This window comes from Vespa mandarinia, chromosome 5 (genome assembly GCF_050613455.1).
Source record: "Vespa mandarinia isolate Hongniang chromosome 5, ASM5061345v1, whole genome shotgun sequence".
In the NCBI taxonomy this organism is placed as follows: Eukaryota; Metazoa; Arthropoda; class Insecta; order Hymenoptera; family Vespidae; genus Vespa; species Vespa mandarinia.
Genome location: NC_140814.1, coordinates 7,365,423 through 7,386,631, shown reverse-complemented (window position 1 = coordinate 7,386,631; position 21,209 = coordinate 7,365,423). Strand labels below are relative to the sequence as shown.

General features: G+C 28.5%; 7 protein-coding genes across 15 annotated transcripts in view; 4 read left to right on the top strand and 3 right to left on the bottom strand.

Annotated features, from left to right (window-relative positions):
- The first annotated feature begins 379 nt into the window (after positions 1-379).
- Positions 380-5,750, top strand: scny (ubiquitin specific peptidase 36). 8 transcript variants are annotated; one of them, XM_035866125.2, is made up of 9 exons: positions 380-653; positions 749-1,241; positions 2,092-2,633; positions 2,753-2,866; positions 2,969-3,195; positions 3,278-3,676; positions 3,765-4,681; positions 4,840-4,976; positions 5,094-5,750. In XM_035866125.2, exons 3-9 carry the CDS (start codon positions 2,135-2,137, stop codon positions 5,432-5,434), a joined length of 2,634 nt encoding a protein of 877 aa, XP_035722018.1. In that variant the 5' UTR covers positions 380-653; positions 749-1,241; positions 2,092-2,134; the 3' UTR covers positions 5,435-5,750. The 8 variants fall into 8 exon arrangements, with proteins under 8 accessions (XP_035722018.1, XP_035722023.1, XP_035722024.1 ...); XM_035866130.2 differs by lacking the exon at positions 749-1,241 and having other exon boundaries at positions 380-574; XM_035866131.2 differs by lacking the exon at positions 749-1,241.
- Positions 5,751-6,930: 1,180 nt separating this feature from the next.
- On the top strand, positions 6,931-8,120 carry LOC118441836 (uncharacterized). The gene is made up of 4 exons (XM_085656854.1): positions 6,931-7,059; positions 7,227-7,436; positions 7,510-7,728; positions 7,810-8,120. Exons 1-4 carry the CDS (start codon positions 6,976-6,978, stop codon positions 8,113-8,115), a joined length of 819 nt encoding a protein of 272 aa, XP_085512980.1. The 5' UTR covers positions 6,931-6,975; the 3' UTR covers positions 8,116-8,120.
- A 517-nt stretch (positions 8,121-8,637) lies between these two features.
- Positions 8,638-14,260, bottom strand: Vps8 (vacuolar protein sorting 8). Its single transcript, XM_035866124.2, has 15 exons — positions 14,140-14,260; positions 13,534-13,812; positions 13,161-13,454; positions 12,864-13,082; positions 12,606-12,785; positions 12,277-12,522; positions 12,051-12,191; positions 11,537-11,992; positions 10,732-11,477; positions 10,109-10,496; positions 9,877-10,044; positions 9,584-9,731; positions 9,245-9,485; positions 8,946-9,159; positions 8,638-8,778 (listed from the first exon to the last, which is right to left on the bottom strand). Exons 1-15 carry the CDS (start codon positions 14,218-14,220, stop codon positions 8,677-8,679), a joined length of 3,903 nt encoding a protein of 1,300 aa, XP_035722017.1. The 5' UTR covers positions 14,221-14,260; the 3' UTR covers positions 8,638-8,676.
- Positions 14,261-14,489: 229 nt separating this feature from the next.
- On the bottom strand, positions 14,490-16,259 carry LOC118441768 (pentatricopeptide repeat-containing protein 2, mitochondrial). The gene is made up of 5 exons (XM_035866646.2): positions 16,046-16,259; positions 15,420-15,964; positions 15,052-15,342; positions 14,854-14,958; positions 14,490-14,765 (listed from the first exon to the last, which is right to left on the bottom strand). The coding sequence occupies exons 1-5, from the start codon at positions 16,119-16,121 to the stop codon at positions 14,640-14,642; spliced, it is 1,143 nt and encodes a 380-aa protein (XP_035722539.1). The 5' UTR covers positions 16,122-16,259; the 3' UTR covers positions 14,490-14,639.
- A 211-nt stretch (positions 16,260-16,470) lies between these two features.
- Positions 16,471-18,771, top strand: LOC118441892 (DNA polymerase delta subunit 2). 2 transcript variants are annotated; one of them, XM_085657398.1, is made up of 7 exons: positions 16,471-16,566; positions 16,692-16,931; positions 17,314-17,573; positions 17,643-17,859; positions 17,943-18,174; positions 18,245-18,537; positions 18,613-18,771. In XM_085657398.1, exons 2-7 carry the CDS (start codon positions 16,763-16,765, stop codon positions 18,729-18,731), a joined length of 1,290 nt encoding a protein of 429 aa, XP_085513524.1. In that variant the 5' UTR covers positions 16,471-16,566; positions 16,692-16,762; the 3' UTR covers positions 18,732-18,771. The 2 variants fall into 2 exon arrangements, with proteins under 2 accessions (XP_085513524.1, XP_035722780.1); XM_035866887.2 differs by having other exon boundaries at positions 17,269-17,573.
- The window catches only part of Syx1A (syntaxin 1A), a 39,557-nt gene continuing 36,015 nt past the window's right edge, over positions 17,668-21,209 (bottom strand). Inside the window, exon 9 of the mRNA XM_035866897.2 lies at positions 17,668-17,688. Coding sequence (XP_035722790.1) covers positions 17,683-17,688 — 6 coding nt within the window. The 3' untranslated portion in view covers positions 17,668-17,682. The remainder of the gene's footprint in view (positions 17,689-21,209) is intronic.
- On the top strand, positions 19,102-21,008 carry LOC118441894 (uncharacterized). The gene is made up of 7 exons (XM_035866898.2): positions 19,102-19,282; positions 19,508-19,761; positions 19,840-19,965; positions 20,099-20,154; positions 20,217-20,295; positions 20,355-20,483; positions 20,641-21,008. The coding sequence occupies exons 1-7, from the start codon at positions 19,198-19,200 to the stop codon at positions 20,833-20,835; spliced, it is 924 nt and encodes a 307-aa protein (XP_035722791.1). The 5' UTR covers positions 19,102-19,197; the 3' UTR covers positions 20,836-21,008.

Here is a 21,209-nt window from a genome sequence, read left to right as displayed (position 1 = left end):
AAATACAACTGCAATAAATTTATACCCTTACCTATCTCATCTGTACGAAACATTATAAACATATCAAATAAAATATATCTAAGATATTTTTTGCTATTATATTATTCGTCAAGATTAATTAGAAATACGATTATTTAAGGTGAAGGAAATTTTAATAATGTGAATTGCTTGAAATCAAATGAAATATATCTATAGAAATTTAGTAATGGTACTAAAAATAAAGTAACTGTAAAGAGGAAGAAAAAGAGAAATGCAGCGCCAAAGAGGAAGAGAAAGAGAAATGCAGCGCCAAAGAGGAAGACCTAAAACTAAAAATTTCAAGAACAGAATATGATAGCGGTTATGTTTATGTTATTTCAATGCTTACTTTACCAGATGGCGCGATGAAATTAGTGAAGACATACAATATAGTATTAATATAATAAAAATTATTAAAATTATTATGCTCGTTCAGCAGACTGATATTAATTCCAATCCACAAAGTGTATGTTATACACCGTTAAAACATCAAATTTTGGTTGAAACAAAACTGCGTTCTCGATTTTGGTGTCGTCCCAGTGTACCCGAAACGTTTGTACGAGAATTTCTATCGTTTTAAATTCCCTTTTATCCGGCTGACAATTATCATACTTTCTTCTTTCTTCTCATGAATGGTGAAAAAACTTATTTATTATCAAATGTACTTTTCCGATTTACTAATTCCAACGATTTCAAGAAATAATTTTTGTCTTCCTTCAACGAATGAAAGAAGTCATCGATGATAGGTCCGATTGTGCATACATATATTGAAGATGGAAATCTCATTATCAATGGCGATTGCAGAAAGAACATAAGATCACATCCGCTGGTTATGCGAGCTAAAATATTTATAAATTCTGATGTAAAATACAAGATGGAAACGGGGTCGCTAACTGATCGCGCCTGGCTGGAGAGAGTCCAGAAATCAGGCAGAAAGCGCGGTGGGTAGTCGGCGTTATTGAGGTTGTCGATGGAAATGCAAATGGCTGTCATCATGATGTAGTCGGGTCTTATTTTTCCTTGCCTTGAGACACAAACAATCGCGAAAATGTTGAATACCCTTAGAATACGATATTCGTAATGGCGCTACGGATGAAGGTTAAGCTTGCGGTTTTGTGTGCGTGAATTAAAGGCGGGGTAAGTGTACAAAGTACGCGGGAAAATCTTCCTCATGGCTGGATACACGCGCCTTCCAGTTAAACTCATCCGGTAACTGATCCGAAGTACGTAAGCGCAAACAAATAGCAATTAATCGATAATACGTATTTCTTTCCATACGTAATCAGTTAACATAAGTAAATCTAAGGTATTTCCTGTACGATTATTAATTAAAGTGATTTATGCTTATCGTAGTACACTAATAATCACGAGCGGAAGATAAACAATAGTGTCTACCGTGCCGCGTGCTTTCGGGCTTAATTACACCATGATGCGTTCTTATTCAGTTTTCTTGAATATATATATTTTTGTGTATTTCTATCACCTTTATTGGTAGATTAAATTTTTTTTTACTATCGCGTCGGTTACAAGTGCGTAGATTATTCGAAGAAACCGTGCACGTGTTTCTTTAACCGATCTGATACATGTTATTTCACGTTGCGATTATATGTATGTATATTCGAAATGTTAAGGAAATAATTGAAATCAGAATATAAATTCATATTTTGATAATGTTCAATGATCATAATGTAATCTGTGTAGTACGAGTTACTGGATTATTCGAAAGCTGAATTAACCTTTCTAATTGAATATAAGTTAGTCATGTATAACAATGTATTTATGAAACACATAACAAATGTTTTATAAAAAGTTATTATATTCATTAAAATAATCTTAAATCGTAAAGCTGAACAAATTTAAACCGTTGATCTTGATAAGATAACATTGATAATAATGCTTATTTGACCTTTCAGATTTAGTAAAATATCATTTGAATTTTATGAAAATTGTTTTTAAAAAATATTACACAATATATTTTTATATAGATTTCTTTACACTGTATAATTACATCTTGTATATATATATATATATATATATATATATATATATATATATATTTTTCTTTTTTCACAGGAGTTTATCAAACAATAGAGAATAAGTGGTAACAGCGATAGTTATGCCAGCTGTAAGTGTTTACGATCCTGTTGCGGCAACACTCCGCCGTACTTTAGAAGGTAACCAAAGGAAAGGAACAGAGGAGCTATCTACAAGTTTACTTGTTAGCGCATCAAGAATTCTTCAAGGAGAAGTTCAATATAAAGAAGTCGATGATTATCAGGCAAAAATTTTGGATCAACTCAAAGCTAAATATATTGTCTTGAGTTTACCAAATTCAGATAATCTAGAAGATACAAAATCTAAAGATGGTACAACGTATGTAAAAAAAAACGAAGGTATGAGTAAAGGTCCTACATTGCCAGAACCAGCTGTTACTTTGTATTGTTCCAAGAAAGTAAATCTAGGATGGAGAGGAACATTTCCAGTAGGTGCTGGCATGTATAATGTTGGTAATACTTGCTATTTAAATAGTACACTTCAGGCATTATTTCATGTGCCAGCACTTGTAAATTGGTTATTATCGGATTCACATCATACTTCAAAATGTGAACAAAATGGTAAGTTCTTTATGTATTAGTTTTAAATAATACATTTACAATTAAAACTAAACTGGAATGTTATAAATTTTTAAAACCTTAATACCACTGTTTTGAATGGTGTTTTGATAATAGGATAGTTTTAGATGGAGGTGGAGAGTGCCTTACTTGCGCAGTGGCTAAGACTCTACAATTCAGTCACCAGAAGTCAGGATGCGCCATCAAACCATTCTATATATATAATAAATTAAAACGTAAGCAATATAAAATGTTTACTTACATAATATAATGTTTATAAAACAAAAATATTAATTAACATTGATTGACATGATATACGACAATGTTTATAATTACAGTTATCTGTCGAACTATGGTACCAGGACAACAAGAAGATGCTCATGAGTTTTTACGTTATTTATTAGAAGGAATGGAAAGAGCTTATTTAACAAGACGCAAAGCAGGAAAGTTAGACAGTTATTCTAAAGAAACAACACCTATCAATCAAATATTTGGTGGTTATATACGCACTGAAGTTAAGTGTTTACAATGTGGTCATGTTTCTACTACGTTTCAACATTTTCAGGTAAGCAGATAACTACTCATTCAGAAAATAAACGCATATTAATGAAAAAGATATAATAAAAAACTTTCTTTATATTACATAGGATTTATTGGTTGATATACGTAAAGCAAGCACATTGGACGAAGCGTTAAATAGTTATTTCAGTCGAGAACAGTTGGACAATAACGACTATAAGTGTGAAGCTTGTAAAAGAAGAGTACCCGCGACTAAACAATTTAGTTTAGAACGAGCTCCTAAGGTTTTGTGTGTTCAGTTAAAAAGATTTAGTGTTTTGGGAGGGAAAATATCTCGTCATATAGATTTTAGACAAACAATAGATATGGGTCCTTACCTATGGAGAGAACCAAACGAACCTTTGCTGCAGCTTACTTATAAACTTATGTCAATTGTTACACATATGGGCCCGTCAGTAAATTGTGGGCATTATACAGCAGTTGCACAAATTTCAACTGGTCAATATTACTCCTTTGATGATTCATGCGTAAGTATAAGTATAAATATTGCAGTCATAAATCAATAAGTAAGTATATAACTTTTCAATAGTATTATGTTTCTTTCTTAATTCGTAGGTTCGTCCAATTAGTCTTAGCAACGTATTAAATACAAATGCATATATAATGATATTTGAAATGGAACCTAATCAAGGTCAAATAAATAATCAACAGGCAGTTAAGATGAATGGCATGTCATCTGAAAAAAGTGTATTATCCTCAAGTCCTTCTAGTAAATCTGTAAATCCAAAAGCATCAACATCTGACATATATAATGGATCTGTTAACGGTTCGCCTATCAATAAAAGTGGTATAGAAGGTTCAAAGATAGGTGCTCAATTATCCATACAAAAGAATATAGGACTTCAGCTTCCTCTACAGAAGTGTACAAGTATCAGTGGAACACAATTATCACAAAAGTCACAAGACAAATCTCAACCATGGCTTGCAGTGCAGTTTAAAAAAGTATTAAGTGGAAATAGTTTAGTACCATATGATGGATCAAGTGATGAAGAAGAGATAAATTCTTCTGTATCAAACAAAAGTCGTGTAGTAACGAATGTGTCTACATTGAAAACAAATCTTTCCCTTACTGTAGCTAATGGTGCACAGAAGGCATCAACAGTAAAAGACTCAATACCTAAAACAGTTCCTACCTCAAAAGAAACACAAATATTAACAATGAAACAGTCTAATAATTCAACGTCTTCAAGTCAAAGTAGTTCCGTTCAGTGTACGAAAGTACAGAATGTTTCTAATGGCAATAGTTCATTAACTGCCTTGAAACATCAAAATGGTAAATCAGAAGTAAATGGTAAGATGGAAAATAGTAGCAAGGAAAAGTCTTATCATCCAATTAGAGTAAAACCAGGCCAGGAAGAGAAAGTACTTACCAAAGCTGCAAGTAGCAGTATAAAGGGTTGGCAAGTATCAAAGGATGCATTTTCTCCCATATCAAATGCAACCCCAAATGGATGGTCTGTGACTGACAACAAGTAATATATTTTTATTTGATTAATTTTTAATTGTATATTAATTTTGTATCTATTTTAATGGTGTCTTTTAAAAAGATTAACGTGTCTTTTCAATAAAATATAAGAATAAAATTATGAATTAATTTACATAATTTATTATATTTGAATGTATTTTTCAGAGAAGATTCAACTAAATGCAGTCAAAGCAATATAACGCCAAGTGCTGCAGCATTGAGAGATTTTAATGGAACAAATCGTTCGGACACTGTCTCAAATTTATTAAAAATGTCCCATCGTGGATATGGCAGTACCTTAGGTTTGTATAATCTAATAATAATATTAAGCTGAAGAGATGAATCGTAGATAAAATGAAAAAGTTCCAATGATTGGAGTGTATAAATAAATCGAATTTTCTTATTATTTTTTTTCATAGTAACAAATTGGCGTGGCAATAGATGTCATTTAGAACGTGAAGTTGATAATGACAGACGAGAAGAGCGTAAACGTCACATTAATGCGGACGATGAGGAAGCAGATCGAGGTCGAGTAAAAAAAGTTAAAGAACATAGAATGTTTGGCGATAGAATAAGTACCGGATATAATTTATTCCAAGAGTATCAAAATGGGAAAACTTGGAATCGATCAATTAGCGGTTACCATCGAGAATCTTATTATAATGCTTCCAATAATACGCGGCTACGACGTAATAGTAATTATAGGCATCCTCGTTATAGATACCACAATAATTCTCGCGTACATTGGCAACGTGGATAAAAGAAAACAAAAAATTCTATAAAATAGCCTCTACGACATTCTGATGTTATGGGAGATATGGTATTAGTTCGAAGTTGCTGATCGATACACAGTTTCACTGTCTATTGAAAGTAAACTGTCAAAGCCTATGTCTCAGCGCTGATTTAGATTATTAATTCATAAAGTATCTCAGTGTCAGATATATAATGTGGTTCTTTTATTGCATTTTAACTCTTGCATGTTCCTAAAGAGTTCATAATGTGGTTTGATTTTTTCTTCTTTTATTTTAAAGATGATATATGACTAATGATAAGGAGGTTGAGTATCGATAATACATATATACCAATTTTGTGTTCAAAACAAATGTAAAGAATTCTTATCATCATTATTATTATTATTATTATACATTTTACTATATGAATGCTTGAGTTTTACTTTTATGTGATATTTAAGTATAAATGCATTTCATAAAATTTGTATCATTTAAAAAATGTATTATTTTTGTTTTCTTTTTGGCTAAATTGAAGTAGCTTCATATATAAAAATAAATTTTAATTCGTATAATTTATAACTACAAGAACGTAATTGTTTTTTCTCAAGAATTCAATATGCTTATTGTTGATTAATAATGGTTAAAATATAAAATGATCTTGAACTTATTTTTATAATATATATTCATTTTTTGAGAAATATGAATTTTAAAAGAATTATTACAAAAAGATAGCAGTTGGCTGAAATAACACTTCTTTAATATTACAGATATTACATTTAAATACTAATGCAAATAAATAATGCTATCCGTCCTTCAATCTTTACCAATGATACTCATCTCCTCTTCTGTAATTTATATTTATGTGCAAAGAGATTATTTAATGTTTTAGTAAGAGACACACCAATCTGAACAATTGCTATTTCTTGCACGATTCCTTAATAAAAATTAAAAATTCCTTAATAAATTCTTTTTTAAAATAATTGTGGTATCTATTTCGTTTAAAAGTAATTTTGAATCAATATCTGTTAATATTTGTGTGTAAATTGTTTCTCAAATAATAAACTAGACTCAATATTGAAATAATGTCCATAATGGATTGAACATATTAAATATTAGCTTTAAAAGTAATCGTAATAAAATATTAGTTCAAGAAAATTGTAAATTACTTAGATTCGTAAGTATAGGACTTTTTAATGATAAGAAACAAGGATTAAGATTGCAAAACTATAGAGAATTTGTTAAGTCAAATGTGAAGTAGATCCTGTCTGCTTTCACTTACAATACCTCGTTACATCATTTTACGAATTAAATACTAGCCAAAAGATGTCATTAGTATCTCATATTGTAAATCGCCGTAGAAATAACGATCATAAAAAAAAATGTCAACTTTATGTACAAGATATAAATCTAAAAAAAAAATTCATTTGTATTTGCCATTAGAATAATTTACTGAAATAAAACAAAAGTATCTAGAAAAAATTGATAATCGTATATCTTCAACTATTATCCATAGAAACACAATTTTTTTTTCTCTCTTTTCTTCTGTTTTAAATGATCTAATGTACATTGGATGAAAGATACTAATCTGATGGAATCTCAAACAAATATCATTAAAAATTCAACCAATATACTTTTAAAAATTCTTAAAAAAAATGTAAGTACTTATAAATTACTTATACATTAAGATATGATAATAAACAATAAACGATACAGTAAAACATTACTAATATTGTAGTATCAGTTTAGTACAATTTCGTTAAGATTGTTTACATTAAGTTTATTTTTTAAATAAATTACAATAAATAGACATGTTTACTGCAGGTGACAATTCTTAGAAATGAAATTGATTATGGAATACAATTAGATTATGAATTAGAGACAAAACTCGAATGGTTTAACAAAATAAGAAGCAATTTTGCTGATAAGCTCAAATCATTGTGGAGCTTAGCAGAAATACATTGTCCAGTAAATGATGAAATTAAAAAATTTGCAAATCATATTTCTAATTTATGGACGATCATGAATCAACAGGTAATTTAATTTATATCATATTACTTTCTTATTTAATAGTATAAATATTATTAGATGCCTTTTTATGATACAGATTTGCAAACAATATTCTAAAATTCAAATCATAAGTCACACACTACCAAATATTTCATTGTCTTCTCTTCTTGATAAAATTAGAAAAGAAGCCATTATGGTAAAGACAAAATTACAGACTAATGAACTGATGTGTAATTTAAATGATGTAATAATGGGATATAACTTGTTTAATGAAATTGTAGAATTATTAAATAATCTTGAAAGATATGATAGTAAGGTTGAGTATGCAAAAAATTTGATGTTATAATTGTTGAATTGTGTATATGATTATAATGAATATATATGTAATCAATTTTAGGTGCAACAATATTTAATAATGTCAAAAATGGTCCCGTATATTCTTAAATTAGAATCAACAATTGACAAATTTGTATCAAGTACTGCATTATTACCAAAAAATCAATTAGTTTCCTCAGAACTTAATGTTTTTTTATTTGTATCCAAACTATTGACTGGTGAACTTATGGGTAATGAAATTATAAACCCATATTATATATTAGCAGAAAATATAATAAAAAAGCCAGTTTTTATAATAAAAAGTAATAAACGAAAGATCGATGTACCAGTTTTATCCACGGTTAAATTGTTAAAAAGTACTATATAATCTGTAATTTTTAATATTATTCGAAAGTTGAGTTAAAAATTTAATAATGAGTTTTTTTTATAAAATAAAAAATATTAATTTCGTTATATTAAAATGAAGAATAACAATTTTTGAACTCTTCTTTAAGATTATATATTTGGCAACATATTAAATATACAGCTGGATAAGCCAATAGCCTTTTTTGAAATAAAAATATCTATGTCCTATAGATATTACGAAGAATATATGCAATTTAATAGTTTACACTTTATAAACATATGAAAACTAGTATAATATCAGTAATAATGCATGATAATAATTGTAAATACACTTTAAAATGTGATGAAACTGTATTGTTACAGTTTTTATCTCAAAAATAGTCATTAACAATAATTTAAATTTAATATTGTATTTCGAGAAATATAATAGTTCAAAGTATAATGAATACTTCAGAAAATGAGAATGAAAATAGAAAGATGAGGCATAATATATCAAATCAATTATATACTAACGTTTGTTTAACAACAAATAAAACGGTCCTTATATACATGAAGTTTTCACGCATTTATATCAGTATTTATATTAAAAAATGCCTTCAAGATCAGGAACAGAAGTCGGTGGTGCAAGACTTAAAGAGAAGTTTTTAGTACGCATAAATTCTGGTGGCAAAATCTGTTTTCTTTCCTACAATATAAAAAAAAAAAAAAAACAAAACAAAAAATAACAGACGTATGTAATAAAAGATAAATATATAGAAAAAATATTTATATAAATAGTTAACAAATAATAAAAAGATGCGAATGTTTTAAACATAATTTCTAACGAAAATTTAATAAATGATTTTAACATACCAGATGTGAATTACTGGTCCGTATAATATTAGTAACAACAGGTGCCCATCCTTTGGCATTCAAACATTTATAACAAGATCTGGGTTCTCCCAAACAGTCTAAATGATATCCATGTCCACATTCAAAAATTGCTACGTAATTCGTACTTTGGCATAGAATTTGTCTACATATAGGACAAATAAGGGAAATGCTTGCACAAGCTTTTCCTGCATCTCTGCACAAACAATAAATTTCGATATTAAATAATGTTATATTTATTGACATTAATGTAACTAATGATTAGTTGATTGTATTAATACCTCAAAGATGTTTTCAATGCCTTATGGAGTTCTAAGCTAACCAATCGTGCAGTAGTTTCAACCAGAGTCTGTTCATACTGAGAGTGAGTTAGTACTCCCTCGAGTAACTGACGTATATCACCTATCGTTCCACTTTTTGATAGTGGATGTTTTAAAATTTGTTCTAGTACAGTTGATAGTGCTGTTGTACCACTAAGTGATTCTAATATAATTTTTAACAAATTTCCACTCAATTTCTCAACTGTAATTTGTTACTTATTATTTTTATATTGTCAGATAATCCAGATTACTCATAAAATGGAGAATAAAAAATAAAATGGAGAAAATTATTTCAAATACCATTTTCATTGATACTGTCTGAATGAGTTTTCAATACAACTTCTACAAGTGGCATCCAACTCAAGCTTCCAGCAGATCTCCTGCACATCCCTGCTAATTGCATTGCAGTAATAATAGCTTCTTTCTCAAAAACTTTGTCCTTACAATACTAAGAAAAAGAAATTTTTTATCCATATAAAAAATAATAATATAATATATATTATAATAATAGTATATAATAATGTTATTGTTATGATTATTTATAATAAACATAATATTTACTATTATTATAATACTGATATTATAATAAATACCATATTTAAGTGATTTTTAAATTGATTTAACAAAAGATCAAAAGCTTCTTGATAATTTCCTAATTTTTCAAGCATTACTGCTTCAGCATCTATATGATTTGATTGTTTTACTATTTTTAATGCTTCATCTAATCTACAACCATGTGGTCCATTTATATGATTGACTACCTGTGTGTGAAACAAATAATTGAAAATAATCCTCTGACATGGTTATTATTTATATCACACTTACATTTTCTGGTTCTATCTTACACATCAGTGTTAAATATTTTTCCAGAAGTTCAGTTGACAATTCTGGACTAGTTTCTTCTTCCTTATATTGACTGAGTTGATATAGAGCTCCTAGGAGAGCATATTCTAAACTTATAGTACCATCAAATTTTTTGAGAATTTCAGGAATTTTATTTTGCACTCGATTCGCAATAATAAGAGCAAATTGTGTAACATTTATTGCCACCAGAGCTGAAGCACTAGTTACTAAGACCGGATATAATGAAGCTGCAGGAAGTCGCTCCAACCAAGGCCAGATATCACAATGTCTAGTAGGATCAAGTATCATGCACTTGCAAACTGCTACCCAATCCTCTCTGGCAGTATACAGCAACTCTGCGACTCGCATACTGCAACATTACATGCTGCGGTACAAATTAATACATATAATGCTAGTAGTATCATTAGATAGCTATTGTAAATAAACGTAATATTTTCCAAATATTTACAAGAAAAAAAAAAATGAAAAGAATTTCTTGAATGCTATATCTCAATTTGACCACATTTTTTTGTTAATAAAAATATTAAATACATTTTAATATATTTATACAATTATTAATAACTAAACTATACATTTTTACTTACAAGTTAGCTTTCTGTGCAAGATTCAATAAAGTAGTGTCTGATATGTTGCGCAATTTCTTTGAGTTTAATAGTCCTAACACTGCATTCTCTTTTTCAGATTTAAGATCCCTAGATGTGACAACAGATGAGCAATCGCATAATACTTCTACTATTCTAATTAACATATTTGGTTCCAAATTAATTGTATCTCCTGCTGCTTCATTTACTATAAATATTAGAACTAAAGTCCTTTGTTCATCCGTAATATAATCTGAATTCATTGGAGTAAGAGGTGTACTGGGTAGAACAATGCTCAATAAAATATCTATGAGTCTTTGTCGTTGTCTAAGACCCATTTCAGAGGTAAATTCTGGTTCTTGAAAGGCAATGGCGATTACATCTAAAAAACCTTTTGCGTCAAAACGAAGCAGCGTCCTCAAATAAGGATATTGTCTTTCTGCATCACTTGCTAGACTGGAATGTTGAGAGAGAAGTGCTCTCAATATATCTGTTTTTGCCCTCTGTGACATAACCTCAGGAAGTGTATCTCTAGGGAAACCGCGTCCCGCAAGACAACAACTAGCATAAACCAAAAGTGCATTACCAAGTTGTAGAATATCTCGAGATAATGATTCTTTGGTATTTGTCAATGCATTTTGAAGAATAGGCACAAGCTGGTGTATAGGTGCTGTAAAATCACCTAAAGCTGCTGTCTGAAGATGTATAAGAGCTTCCCATAAACTTCTTCGGCGACAAATAGTTGTTATCTGTAATAATATAGTTAAAGAATACAGAATTTAGTTGATTAGAAAATGTATTCATTTACCTGATGAATATCTAAGCAATCTATATCTAATAAAACGGCAATTGTTTGAAGCGAATCCACTTTCCCTTCTTGATCATACAAGATAAATAATTGTTGAACTATTAAAGGCGGTAATCTTGGATTGAGACTTCCATTCAGCAATGGACTTTCAAGAGCGCACAAATAACTTGATTTGAGCCCTTCGGTTTCAGATACCAAATCCCATAATCGTCCAAATAATAATTCTGTATTTTCCAATTGTATACAGTAATCCACACAAATACTGACTATATCAAATTCTGTATTATCAGTCATAGAGGAATGATTCAATTGTTCCATATATTGAATCAAGACCTGACAAACTGTGTCTCGAACTATTTGTTTTCGCCGTTGTTTCGAGCCTCTAAGACCAACGACAGCTTTACCTTTATCTTGATAGAAGGAAAGTCCTAAGGCCAAAGCTTCTGGAAAACGACCCTAGAAAAAATTGTATTTTATACAAAACAAAATTTTAAATATTTTTTGATAAATATACCTGCATTGTTAGGTGCTGCAATCGTTCTGTCCATGTTCTTATGCATACTGCATGTAAGCTTTTTGTACCTAATAACAAAAGTTGATTTCCAAATGTTATAACAGTATTGTAACAAGCTCTTTCACCAGCTAATGCCATTGCCTGCCAAAAATAATTATATTGTACAGCAGAAAAGAAAAATTATTCTAGCAATTTTTAGATAATTATAAACAAAACAAATTTTTACCTTAGAAACGTTACCACCTGTACATAATCCTTTGAAATGACTGGAAGCATATGAAATACAAACACGGCTCATATCCAATGTTTCTAAACTATCTTGCGTTCTTACATCTAATAAATGTAATCTTTCTTGAGTATCTAATACAACTAAAGATCTTGGATTCAACCACCGTAAATTGCTTATAGTATATGGAAATGACATTCTGCGAAGAGGAGATAACTTCACTCTGGTACCAGCTTCAGTAGATACCTTGGTAATAGTTATATTTTAAACGTGAAATATTGGATTAAATAAATAAATATAAAATTGTTGACCATATAAAATAATAGTACTTGGTAAAAATGTACTACATCATCCCGTGCAAGAGCCAACACTGGATCAACTACTCGAGATGCATCAGCTGCTTGTATTACAACTAACTGCCAAGAAAGTTGTGGAGGTGCAATTGCAGCACCTGATAGTGAATGTGTTAGAAGAACTCTCATTCTGGGTCGTATGCAAACAACAATCACCTATAAAGCTTCATCTTATATAATGAATTCAATTTATAAATAACAAGTAATAAAAAGAGAATACTAAAATGAACAAACCTTAGATAATGTGGCCATTGCTACTAATGTGTAATTTTTTAATGGATGAGAAGGTAAATTATTTAGTAATAAAGGTTCTAAAGTGCACACTTCACCTCTAGAACCACTAAATAAGCATCTACTATCACAGCCTCGAACTCCCATAACTCTTGTAAAATTTAATTCAAATACAGATCCACCGCTATCGCTACAAAGTGCAACTTTTGAAGAATCTGTAAACTAAAATAAAAATATAAATTAATTATAATAAAAAAGTATCCGATCGCAGAATTAATTAGATAAATAAGCAATGTTTACTTTAACATGTAATACAGCCGTGTCAAGTGGATGAACTTCGGTAAGTGTTCTTAAAACTTTTCCATCACTACTATCGATCATTAAAATAAGACCTCTAGCAAAACCAGCCAATATTCTACTTCCATCGTGATTAAAACACAATGCAGAAACAGATCCTTGATATCTGGCTTCTTGATCACACCATCGTAATGTTTGTGATGAATCAAAGCTTAATATTAAACCATGACTAGTACCAATTACTAACATATTTCCACCAGCAGTAACTGCACTTGCTAATCCAGCATTGACTCTTTCCTGAATCATTTTTTTCTTCACATTAGATTTTTATATTTAATATATATTAAAAATACTACAGATTTGTTTTAATACTTACACTTGCTGATACAATTTGTGCAGAAATACCCTTTAAAATTACGTGTCTTAAAATAGCTCCTGACGGTGGATGCTGTGAAGCTTTGGAAGATTTATTGAGTGAATTCAAAGATAAATGACTGCCAACACTGGTTGTCTCACTACTACCTAATTTCTCAATCGATGCAGCTCCAAGATCATCGTCTGTTCCTGACAATGACGTACAATCAGGCTCTGTTAATATACTTTCTAAGGAGGGTAATTCTTCCACAGTTGGTATGGCATATTCTGCATGATCTAACTGAAATATAATTTTGATACTGTATCAATCTGTACATCAATGGAGGCAAATCATTAATACTGTACAGTATTAGTAACTTTAAATACCTACAAATTTGCTTATATATAGTACAGTAGTAAAAAATCGCTCTAATACAATAGACGAATATACATAAGAATAATTCAAAATATAAACTAAGTAATAAATAATCAAACATTGTAAATACAATTAACCTTCAATCGCGCTTCATACAATATAACGTATTTTTTATGCAATATAAAAATCCTTTCAGTATATTACATATTTAATAACATTTTTTTATAAATATAAATAAATTCTATTGTTTACCTCGATAAAATCTAAATTAATAGCTTCTGTTGCAAGATACTCTTGAGATCCAATTTCAGATCCCAACCCATTTTCAGCCATTTTTATTTTATCTGTCACTTTACAACAGATATGTAATCTTAAAATGATTTAGCGCCATCTATTCTATAAAAGCACAGAACTATTAATGCAGTGAACGGATATAAATACAATGTACAAAATTATGAATTTAACATATATAAAAAAAGAAAAAATAGATACAAAAAAATTTTCTTTTGAAATACTTAATGAATTATAAAAAATAATTGAGGTCAATATATCTCATGGATAACTAATTTTTTATTAACTAACTACTTATGAAGTACTTTACTATTATATACAATGAAATTAATGGGTATATTAAGATCAACGTTTTATAATTTTATAGACAATATCATCTAATTACAATTATTTTATGAATATATGCACGATATATTTTGTAAATATATATGCTACAATAAATTATAAAAAGATATTTATGATTATATAAGATCCTTTAAACCAATAATCCTTCTTTGCTGAGTTTTCTTGAATACGTCTTTTTGTTGATCTAAATTAGAACGCTTGTAAATGAATTCAATTGGCCTGGTTAAATGAGATTCCAAAGTCTGTAAAAAATAGTACATTAAGATATTTTAGTTATTAATAAATATAAAATAACCACTACAACTGTTACAATATTTTTTTTATAATTACCTCGTTTTCTATATGTTCTTGTACCTTCAGAAGTGAAATTAATTTTATTATTGTTGGTTTAAGATCATCGTCGATATTTTCCAAATCTTCTTCAAGTTTCTGAATCTAAAATTTAAAATTATTTTAATTAATATTCTTATTTTGTATTTTAAAGTCAATTAAAAGATTATGAATAATTTAATTATAGTATATACATACGACGTCTGAAAAATATCTTTCTTGGATTTTATAACTTCCTTCAAGTGAATTTTTCAATATATAGGCAACATCGTTGTATCTGTTAAGCTTACTGTATGCAAGAATTCTCAAACATCTACTATGAATATGACGTGCTCTTATTAATGACATTAATTCTAAAGTAATCTCTGGAGAATTTTGTTTTAATGCTAGAGCTGCTAAAAATGTTATAAGTTTACGCAAAGGTGGAAAATTATATTCAGACAATTCTTTCCAACTTTGTAATAGATAATTGTATGATTCTAGGGTATTCTAAAAAAAAGATAAAATTTTAAATAATTAAATTTTTGTATCTTGTTATAGATAAACCATTAAAAAAATGTACAGACCTCTTGATAACAAGCAGCAGCAGTAACAATAGTTGGCAATCTTGGAAATTGTTCACTATTAAGAGAATTTTGTTTATATATATCAAATACTTTCCGTACATCACTGTACATTTTATGGTTATACAATGATGTCATCAATACTGTGTAACTCATGCTTTGATTAAAAAATGATGTTAGATTTGGATCAAGAAATGTAGACAATGCTAAATCTGGTCTGTTCACATAATTAAAAGCTCTCATTATTACAGGACCGAATACGTAATTACCAAACCTTAGCTCTTTGTTTTGAGAATTAAATTTATATATCATTTTAACAAATAAGTCTAAATCATCAGCATTATCGGTTACTAAATGCGACATAGCTTTTAGATCTTCTGTAAAAACAACACTGACTTCATTATTAACAATTTCTTGCATTTTTGTACGAAATGAAGCTTCTACATTTGTAAATTGCTGACGCATCTGTGATCTTATATATTCATAATTGTTCATGCCTATTGTTTTATCCGTGAAAATAGAACGATTTATTCTGAAATAGACAGCTCCTAAAATAAAATCACAATTTAATTAAAATAAATTTTAAAACCACATGATATAAAATTTGAGGTTATTGTAGCATTATATACCGCTTAAATTATTTCTTAATGTAGATTTGAAAATAAGTGGCAGATTAAACTGAAGAAGTCTTAAATTTAAAGCCATGATTTACAAATATTTTCTATATAATTACAGCAATTCTTTTCTTTATTTTTAACTTTTAATTATTAGTATCGGATAAAGTAAGATTATAACAAACCACACACGCGAAAAATACGAAGGAAAGACTAGAAAACATTTCCCGGAAAGACTCCGTGAATATATTGTAGTTTATTAAATACTATATTTACTACAATCAATTTTATTATATTCATGTAAAATGATAAAATCTATTACAATAAATTACAACTTGTATTTTAATATTTGTAAATTATATATATATTATGTAACTTTGTACGAATAAATTGTTTATTTGATCAACGAGATATCTCTCTGTTAACATAGTCATGGAATGCTTAAATCTTATTGGACGATATCTGACTATGTTGAGAATAGAGTGTATATAATAAATTATATCTCATTAGTTCTTTTTTTTTAATAAAAATTATTGGTAAAAGAAAATAATTATTATTCGCTTGCGATCACGATTTCTTTAAATAATATAAAAACATTGGCACACATATCAAATAAACGAAAAAAAAAAAAAGTATTATTCACTTTTATTGATCTTTTCAGATAACAAATTTTAAAATTGATAGAATATAAATAATATTTTTCCATGTGTAATAATAAAGTTACTTTTATTCATGGAGAATAATACAACCTGTGTTTTTGTTCGAGATAATATACCGCTCAAAGATTTTAAGAGGTTTTTAATTCCTTCGGAAAACATTCATCACCAATATTCAAGTATATATTTTACAAGATTAAACGCATTAAGGGATATCGTAATACAAAAGGCAAAAACAAAATGGGGTAAAGTACTTAAAATTGATTCATAATTGAAGATAAATATCTTTTAATGAGCTCAGAAATGATATAGATTAATTTTAATAAAATCAAAGATAGGAAATATGTATGTGTATAATAAAGGAAAGATAAAACATGTTCTTTAAAAAAATACGCATCTTTAAAAGAAATAAAAAAAAAATTTTTCGTTTATAGCTTTTGTACTAACATAATTTGCTCTTTGCTCATATTTGTATTTATCAATAAAGATATTGTCAGAAAATGATTAATTAAAATATATAAAGCAGACACAAATAAATATTTATAAAAAGAATTTCTGTAGATCTTTGTTATTTTATTTTAGCTCCGTATAAAATAATAAATGTTTCAAATCTTATTGAATTTCAAGAAAATGAACCCTGTATCATCACAGGAACTCTTTATAAGCATCAAGAACTTAAAAAGTCTGCTTTGCAAATGCTTTCAAAAGAACTGCAATTTTGTCCACAACCATTACAATTTAATTATGAATCATTTAAGAATATCTTATTTTTGGAAGATGAAACATTAAGAGTAAAATTAACTGGTAATCATATGAATATACAAAGTATCGTAACTGGAATTGTTTGCGCTATGCTTGGTCGTCGACAAGAGAATGGAACATTTTGGGTATTATGAGTACATATTAAAACTATCATAAATTATTTGATTTGACCAATTAGATTAATCCTATTTTAGGTAGAGGATTGGTGTTTTCCTGGTTGTTGTTCAGCCCCTTCTACATCTTGTATATCAATAAGAAAAAATAAAATGATATTATTAGTTTCTGGATTATCTTTGGTAAATGATATAAATTCATTTGGATTGACTCTCTTATCCGAATGGATTATAGGAATGGCTGGAAATTCGTGCGTACAAAAAGAAGCTGCACATATTGCACATGTTATTATAGCTGGTATTTATGATTACTTTAATTTATATCAATTAGTATTTATTTGTATGATTAAAATTAATAAATATATCTCTATGATCGCTTAGGAAATAGTGTAAAAGGTTTTATTGAAACATTTAATCATCAAAATTATTCGAAAAAACAAAAATATAATGAAATAACGAAGGAAACTAAGGTGGCCACTTATAGACTTGATGAATTTCTTAAATCCATCGTAAAATGCTGTTGCGTAACATTAATGCCTGGTGAATTCGATCCTGCATGTCATACATTGCCTCAACAGCCATTACATCCTTGTTTATTACCACAAACAATAAGGTATAATATTAAACCTATTAAACACAATTATGGAAAAAATAAGGAACTTACTTTACGAAAGAATTTACAGATATAAGAGTTTTAATAGTGTTACTAATCCTTGGATTGGTTCTATTGGATCTCGTATTATAGCTGGATCTAGTGGACAGCCTATACAAGATATTATGAAAATTGCTAATCTTATAGAAAATAGTCCTTTAACGTGGTTAGAGAATACGTTATATTGGCGACATTACGTACCAACGGCTCCTGATAAATTGTCATGTTATCCATATTTTAAAAATGATCCCTTTATCATAAAAGAATGTCCAGACATATACTTTGTTGGTAACATGGAAGAATATGATACAAAAGTGATATCTGGTAAGATCATGATTAATTTATAATAGATAAAAAAAATAAATAAATTATTTCAATTTTACTAAATATTTGTCACAGATGAAGGACACATAGTAAGATTAATTTGTATTCCAAACTTTTCAAAAACTCAAACAGTTATTTTGCTTGATTTGGAAAGTCTAGAAACGTTTCCTGTTTCATTTGAAGCTAATTTATGACATTGAGCATACTTCTTTATATTTTATACTTATTTTTATACAATTTTAATTGTATCATATCTATAATTGTATTATTAATTGTATTGTATTATAATGTTGTATTATATATATGTATATATGTATTGAATTGTAATATATAGTTTTTAATAATTGTAATTATTGTATATACAATTATTTTTACTAAATAAAAAATAAAACATAAAAAGAATATGAAGAACAATGAATTATTATTAACAAAAAAATATAATTTTTAATCGACATTCGCAAGGGTATTTTGCATGTTTCATATTTGTATGGGTTATTATATGTACGTAAAGTTTTAACCGCTAGAGAGCGCAAAGAATCTGACGATATGTGAACTATATAATTATAAAACTTATCTTGCGTAAGTTGTGTCGTTTATACAATCTATGATAAAACCATTCGTAACGTTTGACGTGTAAATAGGTGTTACTGTAAGCAACAGATGATGAATGGAACGCTTTACTCACTACTTCTTAGCTGCCTAATTACTTTGGACTTCGTGAATGCATATATTGAACAAAATGAAGGTTGTCTTATATCAGTTTTTTGAGTCACTGTTATTGTTGTCATCGAGTTTGTATTTTTTCTAACCTATTCAAAAATTTGCATCGCAAATAGAATAATTTATAAGTAATGTGTGTATATACATATAAGCGCGCAAACATGTGTATATACACACAACGTATACATATATATATAAGACGCATAAAATCAAAAGATATACCCGAAGATTGGATTATACAATATTTTAGATTCACGTGAACAATCAGAAATAAATTTCCTACAACTGTTTCGGTCTTATGGAGAACGTGAAAGGGAAAATCGCAGGAATATTGATAATGATTTGGAAACATGGACAGGGAGATGGATGCCAGAAAGACTAGGCGATCCTACTCCACCTCCTAAAATATTACCTAAGAATGAATATTCGCATGATGATTATTCACAGAATTTTATACATTCAATGCCTATGGGTATAGTATCTACACAATGTGATGATGCTAAGGTATATTGATTTATAATAAAGTTTTTCTTTTTAATTATTTGTTGCTTTTTAAATTTATAACTTGGATCTGTATTATAGACAAATTTAACTGTTGATTGGGATGGATCGCCAGTGAATTATACCTGTTACAATAAACAACGTATTATGCCTAACATTGAAATAAATCCTATATTGTACTGTGAAGATGTTCCAACAGCATACGTGGTAAGATTCTATTATTATTATTATTATTTTTTTTTTTTTTTTTTTTTTTTATATACTTTTTGACAATAAAAATTGGATTTACTAAGGTTTTTGTTTAAATATCAATTAAAATATACTTTATTTCTATAAACAGGCTGCTCATAAATGTATGAATGAGAAGATAGAATATGATGATGATATACCGATCTAGTAAGTATCTAACATATAAAAGAAACATGTTTTATTGTCAATATGCAAATTCCCTTTTCCAGTGGAACGCATAGAGCTTTATGGCCTACTTATGGAGAATATAAATTTTTACCAAAACAAAGATGGCTTCATAGTATGGAGGTAATTATATTTTTATTAATTACAATTCGCAAAGTATTTAAAGATTGATATTTCTTTAGCATGGAGCAGTTGTTATGTTATATCATCCATGTGCTAATCCATTAGAAGTAAAGCGTTTGAAATCTTTAATTAAGGGCTGTCTTCGGCGACATATTATAACACCGTACAATCTTTTGGACGAAGATAGAGTAAGTTCAGAGTTAAAATTAATTTCAACATGTAATCTTATTAAATAATCTTATTAAATATAATAAGAAGAAATGAATAGATTATAAAATAGATTCGTATAATACGTGATAATAATTTTACATATTGTTTAATCGATAATGTATCTGCATATTGCAGCCTCTAGCATTATTAACATGGGGTTGTAGATTGACAATGTCGTATGTCAATCCTACTATAGTAAAACACTTTGTTCGTGTAAAAGCTCTACGTGGTCCAGAAAGATTATCGAATGATGGATATTTTCAAGATCAACTTCTTTCTAAAGCAGAGCTTGTTTTTGATAAAGATGATTCCATACTTTGTCCCTATTAAAAATCGACATGAGATTTTTTATGCGATTACAATATATCATTCATTTTTGACAGTATAATATGTGCGACTTTCTAAATGTTTTATATTTAATATTTGCCCTTACATTTAGGATTCATTTTCATGTACTTTCAGCATTTTAATAATTAGGCTTTTAGGATAATAAAATTAATTTTAAAGCGCTGGTTGTGTAATAAAATTTATATTATTTTCTTAATAAATTGTTATACATGTCTAACGAGGCATTCCTACTTTTCCTTTCTTAAGATAGGAGCGGAAGAAAGAAAAGGCAAAAAAATGACACCTCCTATTCCCGATATATCATATATTCTTCACCGTTTGAGAAGATCATTAAATACATTGAACATCGTGTCGGT

Bases quoted from the DNA above. Each gene is read 5' to 3' on its own strand.
- LOC118441768 (XM_035866646.2), bottom strand. From the start codon at position 16,121: ATGGCTTTAAATTTAAGACTTCTTCAGTTTAATCTGCCACTTATTTTC. The intron at 15,965-16,045 runs GTATATAATGCT...ATTTTATTTTAG, and splicing joins ATTAAGAAATAATTTAAGCG to GAGCTGTCTATTTCAGAATA. The intron at 14,959-15,051 runs GTATGTATATAC...TTTAAATTTTAG, and splicing joins AAAGATATTTTTCAGACGTC to ATTCAGAAACTTGAAGAAGA.
- LOC118441836 (XM_085656854.1), top strand. From the start codon at position 6,976: ATGAAAGATACTAATCTGATGGAATCTCAAACAAATATCATTAAAAAT. The intron at 7,060-7,226 runs GTAAGTACTTAT...TGTTTACTGCAG, and splicing joins TAAAAATTCTTAAAAAAAAT to GTGACAATTCTTAGAAATGA. The intron at 7,437-7,509 runs GTAATTTAATTT...TTTATGATACAG, and splicing joins GGACGATCATGAATCAACAG to ATTTGCAAACAATATTCTAA.
- scny (XM_035866130.2), top strand. From the start codon at position 2,135: ATGCCAGCTGTAAGTGTTTACGATCCTGTTGCGGCAACACTCCGCCGT. The intron at 3,196-3,277 runs GTAAGCAGATAA...TATATTACATAG, and splicing joins CTACGTTTCAACATTTTCAG to GATTTATTGGTTGATATACG. The intron at 3,677-3,764 runs GTAAGTATAAGT...CTTAATTCGTAG, and splicing joins ACTCCTTTGATGATTCATGC to GTTCGTCCAATTAGTCTTAG.
- LOC118441894 (XM_035866898.2), top strand. From the start codon at position 19,198: ATGATGAATGGAACGCTTTACTCACTACTTCTTAGCTGCCTAATTACT. The intron at 20,155-20,216 runs GTAAGTATCTAA...TCCCTTTTCCAG, and splicing joins GATGATGATATACCGATCTA to TGGAACGCATAGAGCTTTAT. The intron at 20,484-20,640 runs GTAAGTTCAGAG...TGCATATTGCAG, and splicing joins ATCTTTTGGACGAAGATAGA to CCTCTAGCATTATTAACATG.
- Vps8 (XM_035866124.2), bottom strand. From the start codon at position 14,220: ATGGCTGAAAATGGGTTGGGATCTGAAATTGGATCTCAAGAGTATCTT. The intron at 12,192-12,276 runs GTAAAAATTTGT...TATTTTTGGCAG, and splicing joins CAGGTGGTAACGTTTCTAAG to GCAATGGCATTAGCTGGTGA. The intron at 11,478-11,536 runs GTAAATGAATAC...ATATTATTACAG, and splicing joins ATTGCTTAGATATTCATCAG to ATAACAACTATTTGTCGCCG.
- LOC118441892 (XM_035866887.2), top strand. From the start codon at position 16,763: ATGGAGAATAATACAACCTGTGTTTTTGTTCGAGATAATATACCGCTC. The intron at 17,860-17,942 runs GTATTTATGATT...ATGATCGCTTAG, and splicing joins TGCACATGTTATTATAGCTG to GAAATAGTGTAAAAGGTTTT. The intron at 18,538-18,612 runs GTAAGATCATGA...TATTTGTCACAG, and splicing joins TGATACAAAAGTGATATCTG to ATGAAGGACACATAGTAAGA.